This window comes from Macaca fascicularis, chromosome 16 (assembly GCF_037993035.2).
Source record: "Macaca fascicularis isolate 582-1 chromosome 16, T2T-MFA8v1.1".
Taxonomy (NCBI): Eukaryota; Metazoa; Chordata; class Mammalia; order Primates; family Cercopithecidae; genus Macaca; species Macaca fascicularis.
The window spans coordinates 45,447,107-45,474,340 of record NC_088390.1 but is presented as its reverse complement, the minus strand read 5'-3'; the positions used below and the strand labels follow the sequence as shown (position 1 = coordinate 45,474,340).

Below are 27,234 nucleotides of genomic sequence, written 5' to 3'. Positions count from 1 at the left end.
CACGCCTGTAATCCCAACACTTTGGGAGGCTGAGGCAGGTGTATCACGAGGTCAAGAGATCAAGACCATCCTGGCTAACATGGTGAAACCCCATCTCTACTAAAAATACAAAAAAATTAGTTGGGCATGGTGGCGGGTGCCTGTAGTCCCAGCTACTTGGGAGGCTGTGGCAGGAGAATGGCATGAACCTGGGAGGTGGAGCTTGCAGTGAGCTGAGATCATGCTACTGCTCTCCAGCCTGGGCTACAGAGCAAGGAAACTCCATATCAAAAAAAAAAAAAAAAAAAAAAGAGAGAGAGAGAGAGAGAGAGAGAGAGAGATACACACACACATATATAGTATATAGTAGACATCATCCAAAAAACATTCCCAGATTTATGATAACATGCAATGAACTATGGTGTGGTTTAAGTACTCCACTGATTTAGCAGAAAAATTGGAACTCAAACTATGTTAAATATACTGCATATGTAGTCACATTCATATATATTCCAATGAAAATACGTTGTCCATTATTTAATATCTGGAACCGAACATACATTGCTTAGTTATGAAGAACTGGTAGTTACATAAGGCAGAGACATGAGGTGGGGAATTACCCAAGCTATTATATCTCTATCTGGTGGGTCTTTCTCCAAATATTTCCAATTTAATTCTCCAAACTTTGCCTATAAAGTTTAGGGCTCAGGCCAAACTGTGTAAATAAGCCAAGGTGTACCTAACTGAATTAAAATAAGGAATAGAACTTCTGCAAGGCCTAGCATATGCCAAAATCATTTACTTGCATAGCCAAGTCTGATGGTAGATTTGGTCTACAAATATCAACTGGATGTGTCTGATTAAATGCTATTTAATGCTTCCATTTAATATCATTTAAAAGCATCTATGCTTTCTAAGTGGGGCCTGTGCTCATCAGCACTGGCTTACAGCTGCTCAACAGTCCTGAGACTCAGAAATGGGATCGAAGAACTGGTAGAAACTCATACATGATACGAATAAAAGATTATAATCCATATATATAAACTTTTTTTTCAGGTGAAGAAATTTACCTAGGACACACTAGCAAATAGGTGGTAGAACCCAGATGAGAAGAAGCCAGGGCCTCAGACTCCTAATTCAATATTTTTTCCACTAAATTACTTAACCTACCTCTACAGGGTGCATCTCAAAGTTCCTAATAACCACCTAAATCGTCACAAAGAAATGAATATACATGGCCGGGCGTGGTGGTTCATGCCTATAATCCCAGCACTTTGGAAGGGTGAGGCAGTTGGATCACTTAAGACCAGGAGTTCAAGACCAGCTTGGGCAACATAGAGAAACCCAATCTCTACAAAAAATACAAAAATTAGCCAGGCATGGTGGTGCACACCCACCTGTAGTCCCAGCTACTTGGGAGGCTGAGGCAAGAGAATCACTTGAGCCCAGGAGGCAGAGGTTGCAGTGGGCGGAGATCACACACCACTGCACTCCAGCCTGGCTGACAGAGCAAGACTCTGTCTCAAAAAAAAAAAAAAAGAAAAGAAAAGAAAAGAAATGAGTAAATATAAAGATGGGGAGGGGAAAGAAATTAGGAGCTACTTCCATTTAAGGAAAAGGAAACCTACGAGAGAGCAAATCATCCCATGTTTACTTCACAAAAAGTGGTCTACCTAGTACGAGCAAGGAAGTAACTTCATTTTCAATTTTAGTATTTTTTATTCCCATGGAACTACCTATCATGACTTCCTTTTGAAATTTACTGTTCTTTGCCTGTGTCCATAAAATAATTTGTATATATAAATAATTTTAGATCTAAGCAGATAAAAGTAAGCTCATTGATGAACTTTTTTTGTGAATCGTTACATAGAAAATATTTTTTAAAACTTGATCACTCACTTGATAATGCCAAACATCTATGAAATGCTGCTAATAAATCCCTACTACAAAAACCTAACATCCAAGATATGGAGCAACCTCTTAGCACCTAATTTCACTTGTAAAAGATTAGGAGAACTATTCTTACTTATATATGATAAGAACATGATGGATGTGATAACCTGGTCTTTTTAAACCTCCAGTCTTAAACTGAAAGAAAACAGAGCCTGTTTGAATGGGTGATTATTGGAGCCAAATAATTTCCAACACTTCTTTTACCTCCATCAATGTATACTGTCATAGAGTTAAGCAGCAGCTGTTGCCAAAACAGGCCTTACTACCTCCAAGTGCTGCTTCAAGGTACTGAACAAGAAGGTGTAAATACATCTGTCTTCTGCTATTTGTAGCTCTACTGGCCTCATGTACGTCTTGCAGTGAGACAGATGGTCCCTGACACTGCACAGGCTTTCAGGCATATGTATTTGCAAACATAAGAAGGCAGATGTTGAATATGGTAAACACACGATTTGTCCCCTTAAGGTTTAAGTTGAGGCTTCTATCTCAATTTGGATATTTAATTACTGGATCCTAGAAATCTTTAGAAATCTCTACTTTAGAAATATAACACTTTATGGTTATTTTATGACTATGTGCAAAATACCTCGGACATAGACCAAGTGGAAACTTATCTAACCTAAGTACATAATTTTACCAACTACATTATCAGGTATATTGAAAACAGAATATAATTTACCTGTCTATAAGTGGGTCACTCTGGGTTCTCTTTCTACATAAGCCATGTCACATACTTCTTGTTGATTTTATTTTAAAAATACTGGGAAAAGAATTTTATAAAATCAAAGCTTGAGGAAATGAGAATTTACAGAATAAAAAGAGACACGGAAAATGAAAACTCTCATGTGCTCATCACCCTGGTGACGTTAATGAAGCCATCAGATTTCTCAGCAAATACAATAAAATTTAATGTCAATAATTAATGGAAATTAGCTAACTCCAGTCTTAAGAATTTGTCATAGTAAAAAAAAATTTAATAAAATAAATATAGCCTTTAAAATCTAATACGATAAAAGCTAATGGGATGAAATATTGTCTGAGATCTGCTTCAAAACTCAGCATATGGCAAAAATGAAAATTCACAGAATATATTTGGTTCTCACAAATCAAATATTACTTTTAACAAGGCAAAATACATGTATTTTAGTGAAAATGTTAAATTTTAAGATAATAAAATCATATATTATATTCTGAAAACTTTATGATTAAATGTTTGGATAACTTATAGTAAAAGAATGATCAGAAAAGTCAATAGTAGTTTTCAAGTATAATCAACAAACTCTTCAGAGAGTGGCTAAAGGAGCGTTCCCCAACCTTTGTGACACCAGGAACAGGTTTCATGGAAGTGTCACCTCAGATCATGAGGCATTAGATTCTCATAAGGAGCGTGCAACCTAGGTCCCTCGCATGTGTAGTTCACAACAATAGGGTTTGCACTCTTACGAGAATCTAAAGCTGCCACTGATCTGACAGGAGGCAGAGCTCAGGCGGTGATGCTCACTCACCTGTTGTTCACCCCCTGCTGTGCGGCTCCGTTCCTAACAGGCCAGGGACTGGTACCAGTCTGTGGCCCAGGGGTTGGGGACCTCTGGCTTAAGGATATTGAATCTTGTCATCTAGCAACAGTCAAGTATAAGTTATGATTGACCACTATCATCAAAGTCTTATCAGTTACTGCACTCTATATTAATAGGAAGGGATAAAAAATAGTAGATGGCAAGACAAAAAAGGAATAGTAGGTTGGGTAATTTGTAGTACACTAAAGCTATGCTACAACTAGAAAATTCATTGTAGACAACAATTATGTGGAATTAAAAAAACTAATCAAATACGTTCAAGATCACTTCTTCTGATAAATGTACTACAGTTATATAAGAGAATGTCCATGCCTTTAGAAATTACACATTGAAGTATGTAGCGATAAGGGTATACTAAGTCTGCAACTAATTGTAAGACAATTAGGAAAAACGTAACATGTTAGTGTATACACAGGCAGAGGGAGAGAACGTGAATGGCGTGTTAGTGTATATTCAGGCAGAGGGAGAGAATATGAATGATAAAGCAAATAAGTTGATCTATTAACATTTGGGGCCGGGCGTGGTGGCTCATGCCTATAAAACTAGCACTTTGGGAGGCCAAGGCAGGTGGATCACTTGAGGTCAGGAATTCGAGACCAGCCTGGTCAACATGGCAAAATGAGCTGGGTGTGGTGGTGCACACCTGTAATCCCAGCTACTAGGGAGGCTGAAGCAGGAGAATTGCTTGAACCAGGGAAGCAGAGGAGGTTGCAGTGAGCCGAGATCACACTACTGCACTCCAGCCTGGGAGACAGAGCAAGACTATGTCAAAAAAAAAAAAAAAAAAAAAAAAATTGGGGAATTTGGGTATACAAGAATTCCTTTGGATAGTCTTGGAACATTTCTGTAAGTCTGAAACTATGTCACAAATAAATTAAAACCTAGTACTCATTGTGTGACAAGTATCAATTATTCTCTCTGAACACTTCAATACAAGGCATGCTAAAAAGAATTTGAAACCATGGCAGAAATGGAATGGTATGAATTGAGATACAAAGCCTAGTAAATAATATGATACAAGTATCTTAACTAACATTTGTTTCAAAGCATATAAAATAACTCAAATTGATAACACTTCCCTTATTAATAATTAAATTGTTCATAATACAACAGAATGCTCCAAAAATCTGAGAACAGAGAGCAAATTTTTATAAGAAAAGGAAACATAAGAATTTTATCTAAATTCATAATGTGTGGTAACACAGGAGGACACCAAATGACTAACAGTTTCTATTCATCTTAGTGTAGAGAGAAATGCAGTAGTAAGAGGGAGACAGAGAGAAAGAGAGCAGGAGATTTTATCTCCTTATGGAAAATTTCAAATACTACATAAAAAAGTAGACTCACTTCCTATCCCTCTCCATAAATATTATGAATTAAATTCTAACATCATATCATTTTATGCACTAAACTTCAGTTACTATTTCAGAGATATATTTGGAGAAGCTCATTAGAAAAAGAGAGCTAATTCTTTGCATTATAAAACAGGACAGCTCTTATGTTAAAATTAAATAAACACACACCAGAAACAAAGCACTAGAATATGCTTTTATGACTCCAGGAGCCTTTTGAACCTTCTTAAATTTCCCTCACTCTGAATATAAAATTAAAATACAGAGAAACAATTTTGAGGATGGTTTCACTTAGATTCAGGAAAGACAGGCTAAAATCTGTAAGTACTTTGGAGAACTGTACAATGCTGGAGTGAATCAAGATGATACAGTTATGTACTGACTAACTTCAGTAAGTAAAAAAGAAACTTTAAAGTTATGATTCCAGATTTAGTCCCATTTTTTATTCTACATCACAGGAATGCAATATACAATGAAAAAATAACCTAATTGTCAATATAAAGGACATAACCTCTTTACTATTCACAGCTATTATTCTTAACTTATTTTAAAATAAACTAACAGAGGAAGAGAAAGTTGAAACCCAACTTAAGATTATACTTTTGCTGGACCCAAGGAGTTAAAAAGTTGAAAAAAATTAAAAAGATATACAGGCCAAATTATTGGTGCCTTAACATGTCTGATTTGGGATGAAGTTTTGCTAAAAAATACAGCAAATGCCACAGACTCAATTTTATGTCTGCATGCAGCAACAGGATCTCCCTATATACAAACACCACTCCACCTAGCTACAAGGTCAGTTTCTATGTTATGGTGATACCTGGAGGTCAAAGGCCTTATCCCTGAGACTACTGAGTATTTCTTCTCACAAAAGTGACCTCTGTAAACACATTAATACTGAACACAACAAAATTAAGATATATTGACATAGCAGCCAAATAATTTAATATATTCCTTTCATTGGAAAGAACTTGAGGACTGTTTGAGGCCAGACAGGGTTTTTGCCTGACTACTTTAATACAGAAATGTAAAAACATTGTTCCATTTCAAATTAGGTTAAACTTCAGCATTGCTCACTATGGAAAACAAGTAATTTGCCTATAAACATACACATTTTCTGATATAAAATGGATTTCCAGTGTTAACATACAATTGAATATCTAATAATATCTTAGACCTAGCAGTTTATTTTCAGGAACCTAATGAAGTGATAATCTTATATTCCTAAGGGGTAGCAAATTGCTAAAATAAGCAAAAATAAATCAAGTGAGTCATCGAAAGTCTTTAAGGAAGTTAATGACCAATCTTAATAAAGCCAAAATCTTAGTGCACTGGCTTTGAAAACTACCAATAACATCACATTGTCCTAACACTAACGACAGATTATTATATGTAAATTATATCTCAATAGAGATGATTTTTTTCAAAGTATTAAAAAGACGGTTGTCATCTAAGGTTCTCTCCGTATTTGTATCTGTCAAAATTTGGGAGTCATTTCAAATCCCGAAAGAGCCAGGAAAATGAAACTGTACTTGCAGGCAAAGCCACAAGGCAGTAAGGGTAAGACGAAGTAGATGGATCTGTTTTTGATTAGCCAATACTAGTTTTCACAGCTTGTCACTGCTTTGTTTTCTCGATGGATGTGTGTATACATGGTTGTGTGCAAGTATGTTTGTGCAAGTTTTATGCTTTGTACTTAATCTGATGCCATTAAGTCTCATTTGAGCTGGAAATGAAGAACATAACAAAAACCACACAAAGAAAAAGTATGTTTTATTTTTATTCATTCAACCCTATAAAACAGCTGTTAAGAAAGCACCAAGCCTGAAGCCTTACCCTGTTCGTTTGGTGATGGTCCCCAATGTCATTGGCTGCTTGATTTGTGCAAGAGGCATCACTACCATCAAGCTGGGGAGAGGAGAGAGTCGAGGGTTGCCAGGGTTGTTGTTGGTAAAATTGTTATAGGAGTCTTGGCTGTTCAGTTTTCCTACAAAGAGAAAAATAAAGAAAAGCATCACTGAGGGAAGTTTCCTATCTCTGATAGGGTTTTCACTGACTCCAGTAATCATTTAAGAAAGGCATCAAAGGGGCCGCGTGCAGTGGCTCACGTCTGTAATCCCAGCACTTTGGGAGGCCGAGACAGGCAGATCACGAGGTCAGGAGATCAAGACCATCCTGGTTAACATGGTGAAACCCCGTCTCTACTAAAAATACAAAACTTAGCCAGGCACGGTGGCGGGCACCTGTAGTCCCAGCTACTCGGGAGGCTGAGGCAGGAGAATGGTGTGAACCCGGGAGGCAGAGCTTGTAGTGAGTGAAGATCGCGCCACTGTACTCCAGCCTGGTCGACACAGCGAGACTCCGTCTCAAAAGAAAAAAAAAAAAAAAAAGGCATCAAAGGTAGAATTGATGCCAAGAGAATTACAATTATGTGGATGAGAAGAAACTAAACTATTCTTGGAGAGCTGGATGGCTCATGCCTGCAATCCCAGCACTCTGGGAGGCCAAGGCAGAAGGCCACGAGTTTGAGGCCAGCCTGGGCAACATAGTGAGACCCCATCTCTACAAAAAATATCAAAAATTAGCTGAGTATTGTAGTACACGCCTGTCATCCTAGCTGCTCAAGACTGAGGCAAGAGGATTACTTGAGTCCAGAAATTCAAGGTTACAGTGAAATATGACAGCACCCCTGCGCTCCAAGCCCGGGTGGCATACAGAGACCCTGTCTCTAAACAAACAAACAAAAAAGAAGTATTCTGGTAATACCAAGTGTGACTTAATTATTAACATATTTCAGTCTTTGGGAATTAGGGCTGAATTCCTTATCTTTCTAAAGACAGTTCAGGTGGTTTGTTGCCCTGCTTAGGTCCTCACATCCAACACAATCTGCTAGTTCCCCCATACCTTGTCAATTTCTAAACAAAAGCCAGCTGGGCTTTTCATAGGGATTACATTTAATCTGGAGATAATTTGGGGAATACTGCCATTTTAACAATAATATGTCTTTTAATCCAATAACTTAGGATGCCTTTCCATTTACCTAGGTATTCTCAAATTTCTTTCAATGTTGCTCTGTAGTTTTCAGGGTACAAGTTTTTTGTTTTGTTTTGTTTTGTTTTTTTTAATTTTATTTATTTATTTTTTTTGAGACGGAGTCTCACTCTGTCGCCCAGGCTGGAGTGCAGTGGCGCGATCTCCGCTCACTGCAAGCTCCGCCTCCCGGGTTCACGCCATTCTCCTGCCTCAGCCTCCCAAGTAGCTGGGACTACAGGCGTCCGCCACATCGCCCGGCTAGTTTTTTGTATTTTTTAGTAGAGACGGGGTTTCACCGTGTTAGCCAGGATGGTCTCGATCTCCTGACCTCGTGATCCACCCGTCTCGGCCTCCCAAAGTGCTGGGATTACAGGCTTGAGCCACCGCGCCCGGCCAGGGTACAAGTTTTATACTTCTTTGGTTAACTTACTACTAATTATTTCATTCTTTTTCATGCAATTTGAAAATGGAATTGTTTTCTTAATTTCATGTTTCAGATTATTCATTGCTAATGTATAGAAATATAGGTAACTTTTGTACACTGATCTTGCATCCTACAACTTTGCTGAACTCATTTCTTAGTTCTAGTAATTTCTTCTGGATTCCTGAGGATTTTCTACACACATAATTACGTCATCCTCAAAAAAGAGATAGTTTTACTTCTTCCTTTCCAGTCTAGATGACTTTTTTTTTTTTTTTTTTTTTTTTTTTTGCCTCACTGACCTACCTAGAACTTTCAGTGCAATGTTGATTTGACAGGGGAAAAGCAAAGTTTGATTTATTTTTCGCTCATTTTTGTGTATGTAGTGAGAGTTGAGGTTCATTGTGTTCTTTTTTTTAAAACATAGATGTGTAATTGTTCCATCACCATTTGCTAAAAAGATTATCCTTTTTCCTTTAATTGCCTTTCCATGTTTGTCAAAAACCAACTGACCATATACGTGTGGGTCTATTTCTGGATTGATCTATGTGTTCCATTGATCTATGTAGCCTTTCAGTAATACCACATTTTCTCAATTACTGTAGTTTTCTAGTGAGTCTTATTAATTGATGGGTTTATAGAGAAAGTATAAAAATTACCTCATTTTCTGTGTTACGGAGTAAGCCAGTGCCTGTAAACCAACAACTCTTTCATGCAAAAAACTTCTTATTGATCTAATGTTCATTTTATATCACTGTTCTTGACTGTTGATAAAAATTATCTACTCCATTTATGTGGTTAGCAATAGATAAGGCATTTAAAAAATGATAACCACAGTAAATACACATATAATTGTTTTTATTAATTCGAATTAAGTTGATAAATTTATGCACACAACAAAAGAATCCCCCCCAAAAGCCCTAATTAATATCTTATTTCTGAAACACATCCTAAAAGACATCTGCTTTAAAAATAGCATGGATTCAGGATAGAGGGAGAACTACCACACAGAAGCTAATGGTAGCCTGAGAGGTAGTAAAAAGTCAAAAGTGCCTTTCTAAAAAATCATAACAAGATGATGGTGGCTTCAGAATTAGGATAATGGTTTAACCAAATGTTACTTCTTCCTTGGACACAAATCTATCTTTTTATATTACTCTATAGAATTATCAAGTTAAACTCTGACAAATGTCTCTTTTGTAAAACACAGGGAAAGATAAGAAATTCATGCAAATAAAATAAATCGTTCTCTATCTCCTCAATTTCCAATTCAGAATACACATTAAAGTTAACAGAAGCCATCTATACCTGTTGCAGGAATAACAAAAGACAGAATTCACAATACATACAAGATGATTTAGGCTACAACATAGAATCTTGTAGAAAATATGAAGAGGGAAATCACATTAAAATACCATATTTGTGGAAGAATATGAGAATAACTGCTTTATAGTCAAGCCATTCAAAGTAATTTATTATCACACTCTCGAGGCCAAAATTGATGTAGATAATTATAAAATTGCTATTAGACAACTATGCTAATATTAATTTGAATTTGAAATCAGACTGCAACTTTATGTCACAAGCTGGTGAAAATTAAGGTATATCATATATATTTCACAACTAGTAAACAAATATTTGTTGAGTGCCTTAGCCTAAGATAACACTGTAAGGGACTGTTTTCCTTGTTACCGTGAAGCTTACAGTCTAACAGGCACCAACAGGAATCATTAAGTGCTAATTGCCTAGAACTAAAGATAAGGAGACGTGCGAACACCTTTATTTGGAAAAGGGCTAAAGGAAAAGGGCAAATGGGATATGATCTAGACTTTGAAAATCGGACAAAATATAGATAAGGGTAGGAGAGAAGGAATATTCTGGGCATCAAGGATAGTATGAGGGAAGCGTGGTCTAAAGGGATGCCATTATGGGAGGAGTAGTGAGGAATCTCTAACGATCGCAGATAAAATACTTCAGTTTTAGGAGGACCTCTCAACTGAGCCAGAGGAGTAGGAACTTAGGTTAAGTTCTTCAGAAAGGGAACAGTATAGATGTTGAAGTCATTGAATTTGACAGATAAAAGGAGTGGTCTAGGAAAATGAAGTGATTCATTAAGAAGTTCCAAATCTGTGGTTTAGCTAGGCACGACTTAAAATGTTTCACTCTCTCACCAGGATAAAGGACAACCTCAGGATAGCAAACAAAGAACTTCAGATCTATCCTTCTCAACCTGTGTTTATGCTGCAGAGGCCATTTGAAACCAGCACATCTGAGAGGGTAAAATAAGTTGTATAGGTTTTACATTCATGTTCATGTTCACAGGGGTGGTGTCTGTCTTACATATTAATGGATATGGCTAGCAACTTATAAACACAGCTTTAATGAAACAATGGGTATATTAATAAAATGGTCAGTAAGGCCAAGATCTAAGAAGACAAAACTCAGAGAAAAAGCTACTAACTCTAATAGTCTTCAATAGCGTAGCTTCAGTAGTGAGGTGGAAAAGTCAGAGTTTAAGGAATAAGCAAAGGGACTGCTGATAGGATAAAAATCAAGGTAACAGACAGAAAACAAAGATTTAAAGACTGACACTGAAAAGAAGACATTAACAAAGATGACATACTGTGCCAAGCAAAAGTTTCATTCAACCTTCGCTCTGTCACTTCACACTTTTGGAGGCTTATTGGTATCAGGCCCTGTTCTAGATTCTGAAGAAGTAAGTCCAAGGGACTTTCAAAGAGTTCATAATATAATGGTACAGAAAGACATATTAACAAAAAATGAAAAATGGGAGAAAACCATGCTAATAAATACATCTGAAAAATGACTCAGGAACAAAAAGGAAGGAGTCACTTTTATTACTGTTTTAAAGGACAACTTAAAAAGGGAGAAAAGGTATACAAATTTTGAGCATAAAGGAGAGAATATCTTCTTATTTTGCTTTTCTAGTAGAAAATAAGGGAGGAGAGATGTATAAATAACATCAGAAGTTAGTAAAATCAAAGAGCTAGCTTAGACAAGAAATCTCAATAGCTGACACAGACATATAAATAATACACATTAAAGAAACAAATGAAATAACTACACAAAACAGCCTAACAATCCTTTATTCCAGGACCTATTGTTAAAATCTTTGGTTATAAATGATTTTACACTATTTATTCTGTCTTGGATTTTCTTTGAAAATGCAGCTAGAATCTAACAAACCTCCAGATTTATCCTTCACAATACTGAAGACTCCACCAAGATGCCTGGACTCCTGAGGATAGTGTCTTACAAGTTATCAATAGCAAATAGCTCAATAAATGTTTGCCGAATGAAGGAAATGTATTTATTTCCATATCCAGGACATAGAGAAAAATATGGCCCTATGATCTATAGGAAAAATAATTCTGGAGGGGACTCAGTACTTCAGAAGGTTGCCAGATGACTGGAGTCTGCAGCTTTCACTATTCTGCTCAGTCTCATGTTCACTGGACTAGGAGGTTAGACTTGATAACTTTAAAAATAGATCTTTAGACATTTCCATGTGGTTATATCAAGCCTAAATTTTCAAGCCAGAATTCTTCATTAAATCTCAAGCCTCTTAGTATGAAGAAGTTCAGCAGGAAGAACCCTGCAGTGTCGGCCTTGGACCTGGATGAAGTCTATCGCTATTCTTTTTCTTTGCTCCACCTCTCAGAAATACATAAGATACAAATAATATTTCTGAGATCTATGAAGAGAGTTACAAGGTATCACCTTCACTAACCCTTCTTTACTATACTCTTCTATTTTTTCATTTATTGCATGAGTACAATGAAAAAGAACAGAGGTTATTTAAGTGCAGTTTTGGTAGTGGACTGCATGAAGTCTTGAGATACATAAAATATTTCACACACCATTATACTTTCAAATTCCAGCTAAGAGGAGACCTGTAAGTGACAAATGCCATGAGAATGAATATTCTCACAGTATTTCTGGCACAAGCAGACAGAGGAAGTCCCAAAAATCTCATGAGAAAATAAGCTCATCTAAGACTCTCATCCCAGTTTTTTGGGCTTACTCTATATAGATAAACTTGCATAAGCCTCAGGCTTTTGGGTCTTTATCCAAATCCACTAGAGCTTTGATCCTTTAGAGGTTTACCAGTCCCCATGATAGATAGAGTTCTCTTGGGGGGAAGAAATTCCAAGTTCCAATAAAATGGTTTCTCAATAAGTTAAAGCAGAAATTCTATTTGGGGACATAAAATTATTTAAAAATCAGAATTTTTAAAACATCCCTTGATGTTTAAAGCTATGATGTCTTGTTTTGTTCTGTTTTCAGTTTTTTGTTTACTGCTATTATTGTTTTTAATGTTATAATACAAAGCCATTAAACCAGAACCATTCACTTTGGGATTCAACCACTGACTTTCTGTGTTTATCTTCTAAAAGTTTGCAATTTAAAAAAAAAAAGGAATTATGAAAACAACTTCTTGTGCTCTTTTTTTTTCTGTTATCTTTTGGATAAAGGATATCTATAGGCACGTTGTACTTTGGGGAACACAAACTCTCCATCTCCATACTAACACATAGTTCCACTGTCTGCATATATGAGAATGACGTGGTGTGATCTGTTTACTAAAAGTTTTGCTAACTTCAAAATGCCACCTTACTCATGCTTTGTCCTATATTATGTTTTCCCAGACATTTTACACTATAAAAACACAGAGGAAAACTGGATTAAGTTGAGGATAAAAGTGAACAGAGAAAATAACAATGGGCTTTGTTGCCACGCTGGAGGAACAGCTTGTCAGGTCAGCTTTGCAGAGAGCCATATTCCCAAACCAGTCATCATTAACAGACTCACTTCCACAGGAAAAAAAAAAAAAAGACAGAGTCTGAAAACTCCGGACAAAAGAAATCCCTGCAGACAAAGTAAAAACAAATTAAAAGACCCATTATAAAACACAGATGCTACAAGGAAAATAAACTTTCTAAGATTTACTGGGCTTTGACAAACTTGGACATTTGTGGAAAAGACATCAGCAGCAACTCCCAGGTAATGTAGCTGCAAAGTTAGACTCCTTTCTGTTTTATCTTTACCCTCTGTGCAGAAGCTGCCAGCTTGGTATTCTTAGCTTCTGAATGCAGTGATGTGAGAACATGTGAATGTGGCAAACTGCCAACTCCAAGAACTCTCTAAAGCTAGCAAAACTGAAACTGTTGAACATTTCAGATTATGTTAAATATTAAAGTTACTATCAGTGTATCTGTGCGTACATATGTATAGTTGTCTTTCTTCTGAAATGCAAACAAGAAGAGGGGAAATAAAGAATGAATGTATATGCATCCCTTCTACCTTTAAAAAATTTCCATATCTTACCATACTGTGAACAAAAGGACATAAAATCGGTTAAAAAATCATTAAGGAATCAAATGATAATAGTTGTAGATCAGAAAGTACCTTAAAGGAGTGTCATGCCAGGGAGATAGAGAAATTTTTGTTACAGGTTTCTAAAAGTTATTGTTAATGGAGGACAAAGAAAGATTCTTCAGGAATAGAAGGTACGAGAAACTAAGACCTACAATGGAATAAAGTGGGTCAAGTGAAACATTTGGAGGATAAAAAGAGCACTGTGCTTTTGTTGTCATTAGAGATATGAGGTAAACAAGTATAGAAATGGCAAAACTTCATTTGCAAAAAGAGCTAAAGGACACTAAGCAATGGTGCCCTATGAAAGAGCAGTGTTATTAGGAGATCCACATATCATTTCACTTATTCTTATCACAGACACAGAACTTATTCACTTTAGGCACTCCACTTTTCTGAAGGTTTACAATAGACATCTTCCTACAACTCAGTACTCTAGACTCCTACGACTATATTAAATTCTGTTCTCATCACCTTTCCATACACTTATCTACAAGACCCACTATGGTTCTAGGATATAAGCTCCTCACCTAGTGTCTTTGGTCTCCTATTTTGAACTCTCGCATTTTGAAATCAGATTACTGAGCCACACTGAAGGCCAAGGTCAATGTGACTCTCTGGCACTCCTCAGAAGACAATTCTACGAAACAACCCTAGTCCCAAATATCTCCTTTATTTTTGCCCTCTTTGCAACACTTTACCTATTCTAAGACATCATGTAGATGTTCTATTCCCTATATCATATGTTTCAAAAATAAAAACTAGAAGATGAGTTCTACTGGGCATTTTTTTTTTTTTTTTTTGGGTAAACTTTTGTCTTCTACAGAAGAGCAAAGCTTTTGCTCTGTTTTTAATATCCTGCTGTGGAATTGACAGGGATAAAAATCTAAAATATACCAAGGAGTTTAACTAAGTTAATTCTGTAGTTGAAAAGCTCTGACTTCTTGACTCTGTCAAAGAATACAATGGTAGCTTGTTTTGAAATAGTCACTGGAAATCTGGGCTCTGAAAAGTTAAAAACACTGCTTAGTTCTTGCTTGCCATCCAATCTAACATTAAAGCTTTTTCAACTAAACTCTCAATTATTTAATAAAAAAATACCCTGTGTAAACGAGAATTTCCTGCAGGTAGGTTAATTTTGGTTGGGATGGGAGTGTGTGTGTCTCTCTCTCCATCTCTCTCTTCTCTCCTCTCCTAGATGAGAATGTCAAGCTTCCCAGCTGCAGTTCCAGGACTTTCACCCTCCTTTATGACCTTTTCTCAGGCATGTTCCAGTATAATCTGTAATCTACTCAAGTCGGAAAAGGAAACAGCAGCACCCTGGTGAGAAACAGTGCCTTCTGACCCACATACCAAACTGGGCGGAAGCAATGCTTGTTCACAGGAGCCAAGGAGAGTAGAGCGCACAACTAAAAGAAAATGAATTTTGTGTGTGTGTGTGTGTGTGTGTGAACATAAACACAACAGTTTAGGTGACAATTAAAGACAGAAAATGCTGAAAGACAATCCTGTCTGGGCACTGATTTATTTTGCCTATAACTTTTTTTTTGGAGGCAATCGATGGTGAAGTAAAAACACTGCAATTTTTGATGCATTTCAAGCAAAAACACTTGTTGCTTTCTTTGAGTAAAAAGTTCATGTCACCATAGACATTACTGTAGGTACTTTGAGAAAGGGTGGGAAGGTAGGAAGATGAGAGAAATCTCCCACAAAATGGACTTGGAAACAAGAATCCAATCTTTTTTTATTTTTTAACAGGATGGGGATTGAGATTATTAATGATATTGTCATCACTTCTCCCCACTACATACAAAGTAGCCTGCATGGAGCTTTGCCTAGGGCTTATTAAATGTCACTAGAATTAAAAGTGTACTTTCAGGAGAACTGAAACTGTATATATTTATGTATGAATACTCCAATAAATAATTTGCTAGGTAGTTTTCCTTTTCTATTGTGAATCCATTATCACCTGTTAATTATTATCTGAATGTGCTGGTTACTATAACATACAAATTTAAGTATTTTTCTTCTCTTAAAGCTAAACTAAACCCAATAAATTTAGAAATTTGATGCCTAAAAATTAAAAGTCATAAAGAAATAATTACTGTTGCTAAAATTCTAAGTAGAGCAAGTATAGTCGACACTACTCCAAAAGGTAACAAGGTGGGCCTAGAACAAGGAATATGGAAAACTTAGGAGGCAAAAAATTACCCTAGAAAACGAAATGAAATCAACAGTTAGAAACAATGTTTATAAAATGCAAGAACACAGAAGGAAAAATAATAGAACTAGCTGTGAGGAAATCTACTGAAATATAAAAAATCTGTCTGAAAAGTTTCATGCAATTAAGTCTCAATCACAGAGTCAACCCAAACTTGTAAGTTAAATGAACAAAATATCCTCCCTCAAAGTGGTAAGTTCATTACTTATTATTCTTAGAGCACTCCAAGATTTTAGAATGAAGAAAATTTATTAAGAGTTGGTGCTCTTAATATTTAAGAAGGGTTAGCAATTTTTAATTCATTTTAAGTATTAGGATTGTAATTTGACACTCTTTCAACAATGAAAAATCAAACAAAACAGTAAAAAGACTATATTTAACATGAGAGGGAGGAAAGTAAATTCTTCATATGTATAAATAAAAATTTAAAAAAACAGATCTTTGACCTTAAGCCTCAACCTATTTCTAAATGTATCATATTAAAGCACCCTCAAAATTTCCCACTCCTCTGAATCAAGTTCGAATATAGTACTGAAACTAAGTTCTCAAAAGTGAGGAGTTTTAGCCTAATGAAAAATCCCCAGAATTAAAACTCCATAATCTAACATCCCTTAGAACAAGTCTGAGGTGAAATGTGCTCCCCAAAGTATAAGACCTCATTAAATTATTTCTTGAAAATACTCTATACTCAACTCTCCCATCTTTATCTCACAATGAATTTTCAGTATCAACAGAGTAAATAGATATTCTTTACTGTAGATGGAAAAAATATGGAATCCTATCTTCTTGTTTCAACAAATGTGACTTTATTACTTAAACTGCTAAACATACAAGATGTAGAAGTATCAGAAGTTGGTTCTGAGATAAACACTTTGTAATAAGATGAAATATAGAATTAGTTGCAAGATTTAAAGTGTATTTTCTTAGATCTGGAGAACTCAAAACTCATTTTACATTTGCAGAACCTTTATATACTTTGTATACCTATACATTAAAGAATGTACACTTAAGGAACAATTTAATATAAAATCAAAGTATTTCCTCTTGAATAAAAAGTACAGCCACAAAATGTAAGTAACTTTCCTAACAATTAAAACGATGTAAACTGAAAGAGCAAAGACTCTCTTCTCTCCACAGTCCCCTATTCTCCCGCCCCATCCTACAGACGCCTTCCTTCTTTTTACCCATGACTGTTAAGGATATTTTCTGGCTCTATTTCAGCATCATGACTCAGGTCATGAGAAGTGTCAAAGATGCATTTCCTTCAGATGGAAAAGAGCAACAGATTATAACAACCATACAAAGATGGGAGTACAGTACGAAAGGGCCAAATCAGCAGTTTTGACAACAGGGCAGATAAAACCTTTTCTATTCACATATACTTTATTTCCAGTTTTAAAACATTTAAATATCTAACAAAATATGCTTACATATTTTACTCAAGATGAAAACAGGAAACCAATACTCCATTTAGCTGCCTAAATTATCAACAACTTGTGGAACAGTTTACCAAAAAAAAAGAAAAAGAAAGAAAAAAAATCAAACTAAGCACACCACACGAATACTACTAGTTCAAGCCCTTCTCTTCTAAATTTACTTTTCCAAAAGTATGCCTATGACTTTACCTATGTACATAAAACCTACTTTTACAAAAGATCCTTGACAGTAAGAATCACAAAGAGGAGTGATACCACCACGATCCTCAGTTGAGAAATAATGACTCTTCTTTCCCTGTAATTCCCTGTGAAGCCGAAACACTTTCTTAATCAGCTGGAGCACTGCCGGAAAACTATATTCATTTATCAGTACTGTCATGCTATTTTTTCCCTCATCTATGGTTTTATCAAATATAGACACATTTCAATCTGCTCCAAAACTAGACCAGAGTGAAACACTATTGAACATTAATTAAGCATTCTTTACTAGAGATGGCTCTTAATACAGAAAATGGAACGCTCTATTTCTTCTGAAGCCAACAACAACAGTGCCCACGTTAATTCCACCTTGGTCCATTCTGAAATAGTAATTTCCCTCTTGTGCCTCATTCTAGCTTCAATATTCTCACCTGCAAAAACACATCATCCAATGTTAATAACTCTTTCAATGAACCTTAAATCCTTTTCCTTTTCTCATCCTCCTCCAAATTCAAAATGTCATTTACCTTATCATGGTAAGAACCATCATAATTTCTATTTCTATGCATAATCCTGGTATAGCCCTGATCCCAGTCTTGTTGTCCTTTTGTAGTTTACAACTATCAACTAGCAGATTTCTAGTTCCTGCTCAGATTTCAACCTCAGGACTATTCATGTCTGTTACTCTCAAGTCTGATAATTTCTAAATCTGTTCATATGGGTCAATCATTCAAACTCTGGCTATTACAAATCCTAAGAAGCCTACTCATTCTCTTCTCCCTCTCCAATTTTTCTCCAAATTAAAACACACACACACACACACACACACACACACACACACACACACACACACACATTTCAGGTCTTCCTTTTGATAAGTACCTAAGGAAATGAACATTCACTTCTTTTCCCAAAATTTGTTGTTCTACCCATTTGCACTTCTTTATCTGAATAAGTAGTTTTTACATTTATTCACTTCAGCAACTAAAAATTCCATCTCCAGATTTCCATAGAAATATTTTTATTTCAGTGGAAACAGACCAGAATTTCTGACTTAACTGTCCTCCTAACTAGGGAAGTAAGACAATAATCAAATGCAAACAGGTTCGCCAAATCCTCTTTTTGTTATTCTAATCACTAGATAAAAATAATGTTAACTCCTTCAACTCCTTGAAAGCTAACTTCTAAGTTTATTGCCAGAAACTCTTCATTACCCGAACCCCAACCTGAGCAGAGGATAGAAGAATTTCTCTGTGGGAGAACTGACCAGTGTACGTGAAAAGACCTATGGATAGTGACTATTTGAGGTATGATAATAAAATGGCATTCCTATCTGATAGAACACTGATACCTGTAAGGTGGTATGCCCTTCCCACATTCAAAAAGCTTCCAATCAGTTCCTGTATTGATTTGTTGATTAGCTGAATAAAAATTAAATAATTAATTAAAAATGAATTATTAAAAAATAAAATTTAAAAATAAAAATAATCAGTTAATGATCCATCAAGGATTCCCCATCACTGAGGTCAGTGTTTTGGTTCAATCAGTCTGATGGAGTCTAGGCCTCAGTATTTCTCAAATCTATCCAGCTGAAGTATAATGGACAGTTAAGGGTTGAAAACCACTACTGCAGATGGGCTTGGTGGCTCACACCTGTAATGCCCAGCACTTTGGGAGGCTGAGGCAGGCAGATTGCTTGAGCCCAGGAGATCAAGACCAGACTGTGCAAAATGGCAAAACCTTGTCTCTATTTAAAAACAGACAGAAAAGAAGACAAGAAAGAAAAGAAAGGAAAGAAGAAAAAGGAAGGAAAAGAAAGGAAAGGAAAGGAAAGAAGAAAAAGGAAGGAAAGGAAAGGAAAGGAAAAAAGAAAGTAGGAAAAGAAAGAAAATTACTGCTTCGACATTAAAGATAAAGAAAACAAAAAAAATTGAAAAAGGAACTCAGAGGAAATAGAGATAATAAAAGGAGCACAAAAAAAGCTTCAAAATTTGTAACTATCTCTTAAAGAGGTAAAAATATTACACATCTAAAATGAGAAAAGGCTATGATAATAAAAGAAATGTTCAAAGAAAATCATATTAAAAAGATTGCAGAAATAAAAACGCAACAAGAAGCTGGAAGATACGTTGGGGAAATTCTCATAAAGTTAAAAAAAACATAGAAAATAGACAAGACAGTTAGGGGCTCAATGTAGGAGATACATTATTCAAGTAATAGGATTTCCAGGAAAGGGCCAAAAAAAACCAACTGAGAAAAAAACTGAAGAGTTGAAAGAAGAGGCCTCTGGGGAATGACACGCAAGAGTGGGGAGGATAGGACAAAAAGTGCCTTCTTTCATTATAAAATTATATTTTTGACTTTTATAATAAATGCATGTATTTCTTTGATAAAAAATAAAAATTATATTTAAAGAGTAAACAACAACAGTAAGTGTCCAATCAATGTTAATAGAAAAGAGTAGATAACTATTAGGCCTTATAATGCCTCAATGCCTCAAAAATGAAGTTTAATCACTCTGATATTATAAAGTATACAGATAACAAGTCCCTGAATAGCAACACATAGAGAATTTAAAAATTTAGCATAATAACCCCACATACTCAAATGATATAACTAAAAAATTTGCCTCTATTCAATCAATGGTATTCACTTAGAGGAACTGGGTATCTACATGTAGTACTCAGAAAAGACATTAATTGATAGTAATATATTTCCAAAGTCGAATTTTCTAAGAAGACGTTGAAGAATAAATCACAGAAAACATAATAAAAAGGAAGAGAGACTATTTAAGATCTGATAAGACATTAACATCCCTAGTACCTTAGGGTTCGTGCCAGGGTTGCCTTGATTACAATTAGAAAAGTTGAGAAAATATTGCCCTCTAGAGGCATGTCTCATTAACCATTTAAAAATAAAACTATTTTGAAATCTGGAGTTATGATTTGCCCATGTAAAAAATACATAGAAAAGTAAAAATATTTCCACAAGCAGTAAAAAGCAAAGAAGAAATTCTGGATTAATTTCAAGGGATAACTACATTATCTGGCATTTATTTAAAGGCAAACTTACAGAGAAAAGAAATGTGTTATATCCAAAATGAAATACACAAAAAGATAAAATGTCTAAATAGAGTTTATTTGGTTTTAAACTATTTTTAAATTAATTTTCATAGCACTAAATTTTAAAGTATAATTTAGAGGCAATATAATATCGGGTTTCCTTTAAAAGATATCCCACTGGCAATTTTATTTCCCTCAAAAACTAAGCTCTCTATACCTTTCTCTCAATTTTACTGAGAACCTAAAACTTCTCTTTAAAACCCTATTTAAAAACAACAACTGTACAATCTTCATTTCATAGCTTCTCCCATTAATGATTCTGAAATGAAAGCATCTTGTTTTCAGGAAGGTATTACGAGGTCACTCTTTTCTATCCACTTTCCCTAACAAACTCATCGGCTCTGTCTTGAGAAAATAGTAAATGTCAAAACTAGCATAGCGTTATGGCAACATTTTTTTTAAAAAAGATGATAAAAGAACTTGAGAAAACAAATTCACCAGGATTACTTTAAATTTGAAAACAACAAATGAAAAACAAAACTGCATTTGAGTTAAAACAATAAAGTACACGTAATCAGTAAAAACTCAGGTACTAAACTAAGATATACCCCCACAAGATTTTTCTCCATTTAACATGTTTATACTGTTTATATACTCTATGTCATATGAGGCATAAAATTTAAAGCAGAGCTACAGTGCACTTGATTGATTTTTCTTGGCAAAAATTAAAACATGCACATGGAAACTTCAATCCACAAGTAAACAGTGATGTGGAAAGAAAAGTCAAGAAACATCACATTATCATTGATTCTCTTAAGTAGGTGAAACTATATAAGGCTGACATGTGCGGTTGCTTTGTATTTACAATTGTGATGTGGTCTGTATCAAGAAAACTACTGATCAACAAAAGTTAAAATTACAATAAACCATCAAATGAAAGCTATAAACAGAGTCTCTGAGTGGTAAAAGGAATGCCTCATACAGATGCTAAAAAGAAAAGTGATACTTCCAGTTTTGTAAAAGCACTTTACTGAAATATGGAGGCTCCAAGTCCAAGAAATGAGAGGCTTTGTACAAAGGTCTCCGAGTCTCATCAACCACTTCCATTTAGAAAAAGCAGAATCTAGAATTCAGATGCCAAAATCTATGACTCAAAGATGACTACCCCTCTGAGGATGAACAAGTTAATAGGAAAGGAGACACTTCCAGGAACTCTAGAGAACTGCAGAAGTGAATCCAAGATCTGTTTGTTAACTCAATGGAAATTGCAGGAAGAAAACAAATTCCTTAAAAGTCCCATGACACAGTGAGCTCTATATTTCTGAACCTAAAATGGAAAACTAATTTGCAAAATGAAGAAATGGCAAAGGCTCAAGAATAGGTGTATTAATTTATAAAACCATATTTCCTGATGTATACAATTAAAATGAGCAAAAACCAATTAAAATGATAATACTGCCATCACTTTTGGTTTTATATTGGTGTAGCAATGTAGCAACTCAACTTATCAATATTGAGCCCCATATTGTTCTAAAAGCCTTTAAAGAATAAGTCCAAAATTATTATATTTAATTTACTCATTATTTAGTGAATTACTTATTTATTCTGTTTTCTGGATAACAGGTACTGTACCAAAAATATGAAAAATGAATCAGTGCTATAGACTCTCACATTAAAAGCAGTATCAATAATGATACTAATGATAGCAACTACAGTAATCCTCCACTGAATATTTGATATGTGCCAAACACTATTTAAAGGGCTCTGATTCTCATAGTTACTCTATAAGATTGGTAATATTATTATTCCAATTTTACAGAAAGAAAAGTAAGGTGCAGATAGAATCAATAATTTGTCTATGGTTACAGAGTTAGGAAACCATGGAACATAGATTCTACCACCAGGGAGTCTGATTCCAGGTCCTCTAATTTCCTGACCAAGGAAGTTTTAACTTAGTCATCAACAGCATCAAAAATAAAAGTAGACTCAAAATAGTAAGAGCCATCTATAACAAACCCATAGCCAACATCATACTGAATGGGCAGAAGCTGGAAGTATTCCTCCTTAAGAACTGGAACAAGACAAAGATGTCTACTCTCACCACTCCTATTCAACACAGTACTGGAAGTCATAGCTAAAGTGATTAGGTAAGAGAAAGAAACAGAAGGCAACAAAATGGGAAAAGAGGAAATCAAATTATCTCTCTTCACCAACAATATGATTCTATACCTAGAAAACTCTAAAGATTCTGCCAAAGACTCCTTAACCTGATAAATTACTTCAGTAAAGTTTCAGCATACAAAAATCAGAAGCATTTCTATACAACAATAATATTCAAGCTGAAAACCAAATAAAGAATGCAATCCCTTTAAGAAAGGCCACAAAAAAATCCCATAAAATACCTAGAAATACATCTAAGCAAGAAGGTGAAAGACCTCTACAAGGACAACTACAAAACACTGCTGAAAGAAATCACACATGACACAAACAAATGGAAAAGTATTCCATGCCCATGGATTGGAAGAATCAATAGTGTTAAAATGTTCATTATCACCCAAAGTAGTCTAAATATTCAATACTATTCCTATCAAATTACAGAATTTCACAGAATTAGAAAAAACTATTCTAAAATTCATGTGGAACCAAAAAAGAGCCCAAATAGCCAAAGCAATCCTAAGCCAAAAGAACAAAGCCTGAGACATCGCATTTCTTTTTTTTTTCTTTTTTCTGAGACAGAGTCTTGCCCTGTCACCCAGGCTGGAGTACAATGGTGTGATCTCGGCTCACTGCAACCTTCAGCTCTGGGTTCAAGTGATTCTCCTGCCTTAGCCTCCCAAGTAGCTGAGATTACAGGTGCACGCCACCATGCCCAGCTAATTTTTTTTGTATCTTTAGTAGAGACGGGGTTTCACCATGTTGGCCAGGATGGTCTCGAACTTCTGACCTCATGATCCATCCGTCTTGGCCTCCCAAAGTGCTGGGATTACAGGTGTGAGCCATTGCGCCTGACCTGAGACATCACATTTCAAACTGTACTACAAGGCTATGGTAATGAAAACAGGACAGTACTGGTGCAAAAATAAGACACATAGACCAATGAAAAAGAACACAGAACTCTGAAATAAAGCTGCACTCCTAAAATCACCTGATAATCTTCAACAAAGTTGACAAAAATAAACAACGGGGAAAAGATATAACTATTCAATAAATTATGTGGAGAAACCGGCTAACTACATACATACAGAAGAATTAAGCTGGGCTCCTACCTCTCACTACATACAAAAATTAATGCAAGATGGATTAGAGACCTAAATGTAAGACCTGAAACTATAAAAATTCTAGAAGAAAACCCAGGAAAAACTCTTCTGGACACTGGCTTGGGGAAAGAATTTATGACTAAGCCCTCAAAAGCAAATGCAACAAAAAAATTGACAATTGGGACCTAATTAAACTAAAGAGCTTCTGACTATCAACAGAGTAAACAGACAACCTACAGAATGGGAAAAAATACTACAAACTATGTATGTGAACAAAGGACTAATATCCAGAATCTATAAGAAACTTAAATCAACAAGCAAAAAACAAATGACCCCATTGAAAGGGGCATTTAGACATGAACAGACACTTCTCAAAAGAAGACATACAATGGCCAAGAAACATATAAAAATGCTTATCATTAATCATCAGAGAGATGCCACAATGAGGTACCATCTCACACCAGTCAGAATGGCTATTAGTAAAAAGTCAAAACAACAGATGTTGGTGAGGCTGCAGAGAAAATAGAACACTTACACACTGTTGGTGGGAATGTAAACTAGTTCAGTCCCTGTGGAAAGCAATTTGGAGATTCCACAAAGAACTAAAAATAGAATTACCATTTGACCCAGAAATCCCACTACTGGGTATACACCCAAAAGAAAATAAATCATTCTTAAAAAAAAAAAAAATGCACTTATATGTTCATCACAGTTCTATTCACAATAGCAAAGACATGCAATCAACCAAAGTGCCCATCAATGGTGGATTAGATTTTTTAAATGTGCTACATATGTACCACGGAATACTATGCAGCCATAAAAAAAAAAGAATAAAATCGTCTCCTTTGCAGCAACATAGGTGCTGCTGGAGGTCATTATTCTAAGTGAATTAACATAGAAACAGAAAACCAAATATGTCATGTTTTCACTGATAAGGGAGAGCTAAACATTGGGTGCATACAGACACAAAGATTGGAACAATAGACACTAGGGATTCAAAAACAGAGAGGAAAAGGGTGGGGAGGTTGAAAAACTACCTATTGGGTACTATGTTCACTATTTGGGTGATGGAATCAATAGAAGTCCAAACCTCAGCATCAAGCAATATACCCATGTAACAAATCTGCACATGTATACCCTTAATCTAAAAATTTAAAAATAATAATAATAGGTAGAAAGTGGAAAACAATCAGTACAGATAAAGGGTTTACAGAAGGAGTAAATATATGAAATTCAACACTACTTTTAGAGGGAGAAAGTACATCACAAGCTGGCCTTGAAAGATGGGGTTGAATGTGTACCTGAAGAAGTAGGGAGAAAGTAATTCAGGTGTAGAAACACGGTATTGAAGCTGGAAAGCAAAGACATGTATAATTAAATTTACTTAGGGCACAAATAATGATGGAAGATATGCTTTACTCATTCAAAAAAAAAATTTACTAACAGGTGAAAGGAATGCCTATTCTCCCAGAGGACTATTTCTTACCTTTGCCTTTCTCCTCAAAGCTCCGATACCTGCACCCATAGTGAGGATGGGTGCAGGTATCGGAGCTTTGAGGAGAAAGGCAAAGGTAAGAAATAGTCACTTCCATTTCCCTATGAAAAAGGAAGCAACATCCTCTGTCCCCTCTACATTTTCCTCATTTTCCTGCTTCCCCTTACATCAATGCTCTCTGAAACACTTGTCAACACTGTCTTTTCCTATTCTTACTAAAATCCACTGGGACCAGGCACCTACCATCCCACCAAAAGTGTTCTTATCAAAGATACATGTCTTTTACACAAGGGGTTCCCAACTCCTAGGCGGTGGACTGGTACCGGTCTGTGGCCTGTAAGGAACCGGGCTGCAGAGCAGGAGGTAAGTGGCTAGCAAGTGGGCATTACCACCTGAGCTCACCTCCTATCAGATCAGCAGCAGCATTAGATTCTCATCGGAGCACAAACCCTATTGTGAACTGCACATGCAAGGATCTAGGTTGCACACTCCTTATGAGAATCTAACTAATGCCTGTTGATCTCAGATGCAACCATTTCATCCCCAAACCTCCCACCCCTCCCTGCACTGGCCCATGGGAAAAACTGTCTTCCACGAAACGAGTCCTTGGTGCCAAAAAGGTTGGGAGCCACACTCCTACATTACTAATTTTAATGGCCTTCTGTCTTTTTCTCAGTTCTTGTCTTCACTGATCTATCAGTAGAATTTAACACATTAATCATTTCCTTCTTTCTAAAAAAATTAATTCACTTGGCCTCTAGGATTTCTCATATATAGTTTTCCTTTGTATGTCACTGGCTACTTAATGTCGGAGGGCCCCAGGGCTCAGTCCTGGGACATCTCTTTTTTATACTCACTTACCTACAAGGTAATTTCATCTCATTTTTGTTTCAGCTATCATCTATGTGTTGCAAACATTTATCCCTATATAAATGACTGCTTTCCACTGAACTCCAGACTCATATAACCAACTACCTACTTAACATCAGTAGGAGGTCAAAGAGACATCATATTAAACTTAACATGTCCAAAATTCCTGATCCTGTCCCCATCCCAAAACCTGCTTTATCCACAGCATTCTCCATTTCAACTGACACCAACCCTATCCTTCTCGACATTTAGGTTAAAAGTCTTACTCGTTATCTTGACTCATCTCTTCTTTCATACTTGACATAAAATGTACCAGAAATTCTGATGGCCATACCATAAAAAATATATCAATAATCCAATGACTTCTCACAATCTTCACTATAAACAACTTACTCCAAACCTCATCTTTTCTTGCCAGAGTTTTTGCAATACTCTCCTAACTGCTCTCAACTAAGTGTCCACCCATGTCCACGTACAGACTGTGTGTTCTCAACACAGATCTCCAATCTAGTCTTGCCAAAACACAGTATTATCATGTCACTCTTATTCTCAATGCCCTCCAGAGCCCCCCTCCGCCCCGCCCCACATCTCATGCTGTGTGAAAGGCTGACAATGATCTGCTCTCGTTACCTCTCTGATCTCATCACCTATTATACACCTTACACCATGTGCTTCAGCCACACTGGTCTCTTTATCATTCCTTGAACATTCCAGGCACACTCCCACCTCAGGATTTTACACAGGCTGTTTTACATGAATTTCTCTCTTACTTCCATCAGATCTTTGCTCAGATGTCATCATCTCAGTAAGGCCTATGGGAAGCATACTAATTTCAAATTGCAATCCTCCCTAGGCATTCCCTATTCTTCTTCCCTCACTTTTCTCTGTAGCTCCATGGGAACACGGACATGTTTCTCTCTTGTTCAATGCTAAATTCCTGTAACTCAGAACAGTGCCTGGACACAATAAACACTAATTAATGC

At 35.9% G+C, this 27,234-nt stretch overlaps 1 protein-coding gene across 19 annotated transcripts in view; it reads right to left on the bottom strand.

Annotated features, from left to right (window-relative positions):
• BCAS3 (BCAS3 microtubule associated cell migration factor) overlaps positions 1-27,234 on the bottom strand; it is a 711,835-nt gene that overhangs the window by 377,834 nt on the left and 306,767 nt on the right. For all 19 annotated transcript variants that reach the window (XM_065531261.1, XM_065531260.1, XM_065531264.1 and 16 more), the window contains exon 16: positions 6,698-6,848. In XM_065531261.1, coding sequence (XP_065387333.1) covers positions 6,698-6,848 — 151 coding nt within the window. The remainder of the gene's footprint in view (positions 1-6,697; positions 6,849-27,234) is intronic.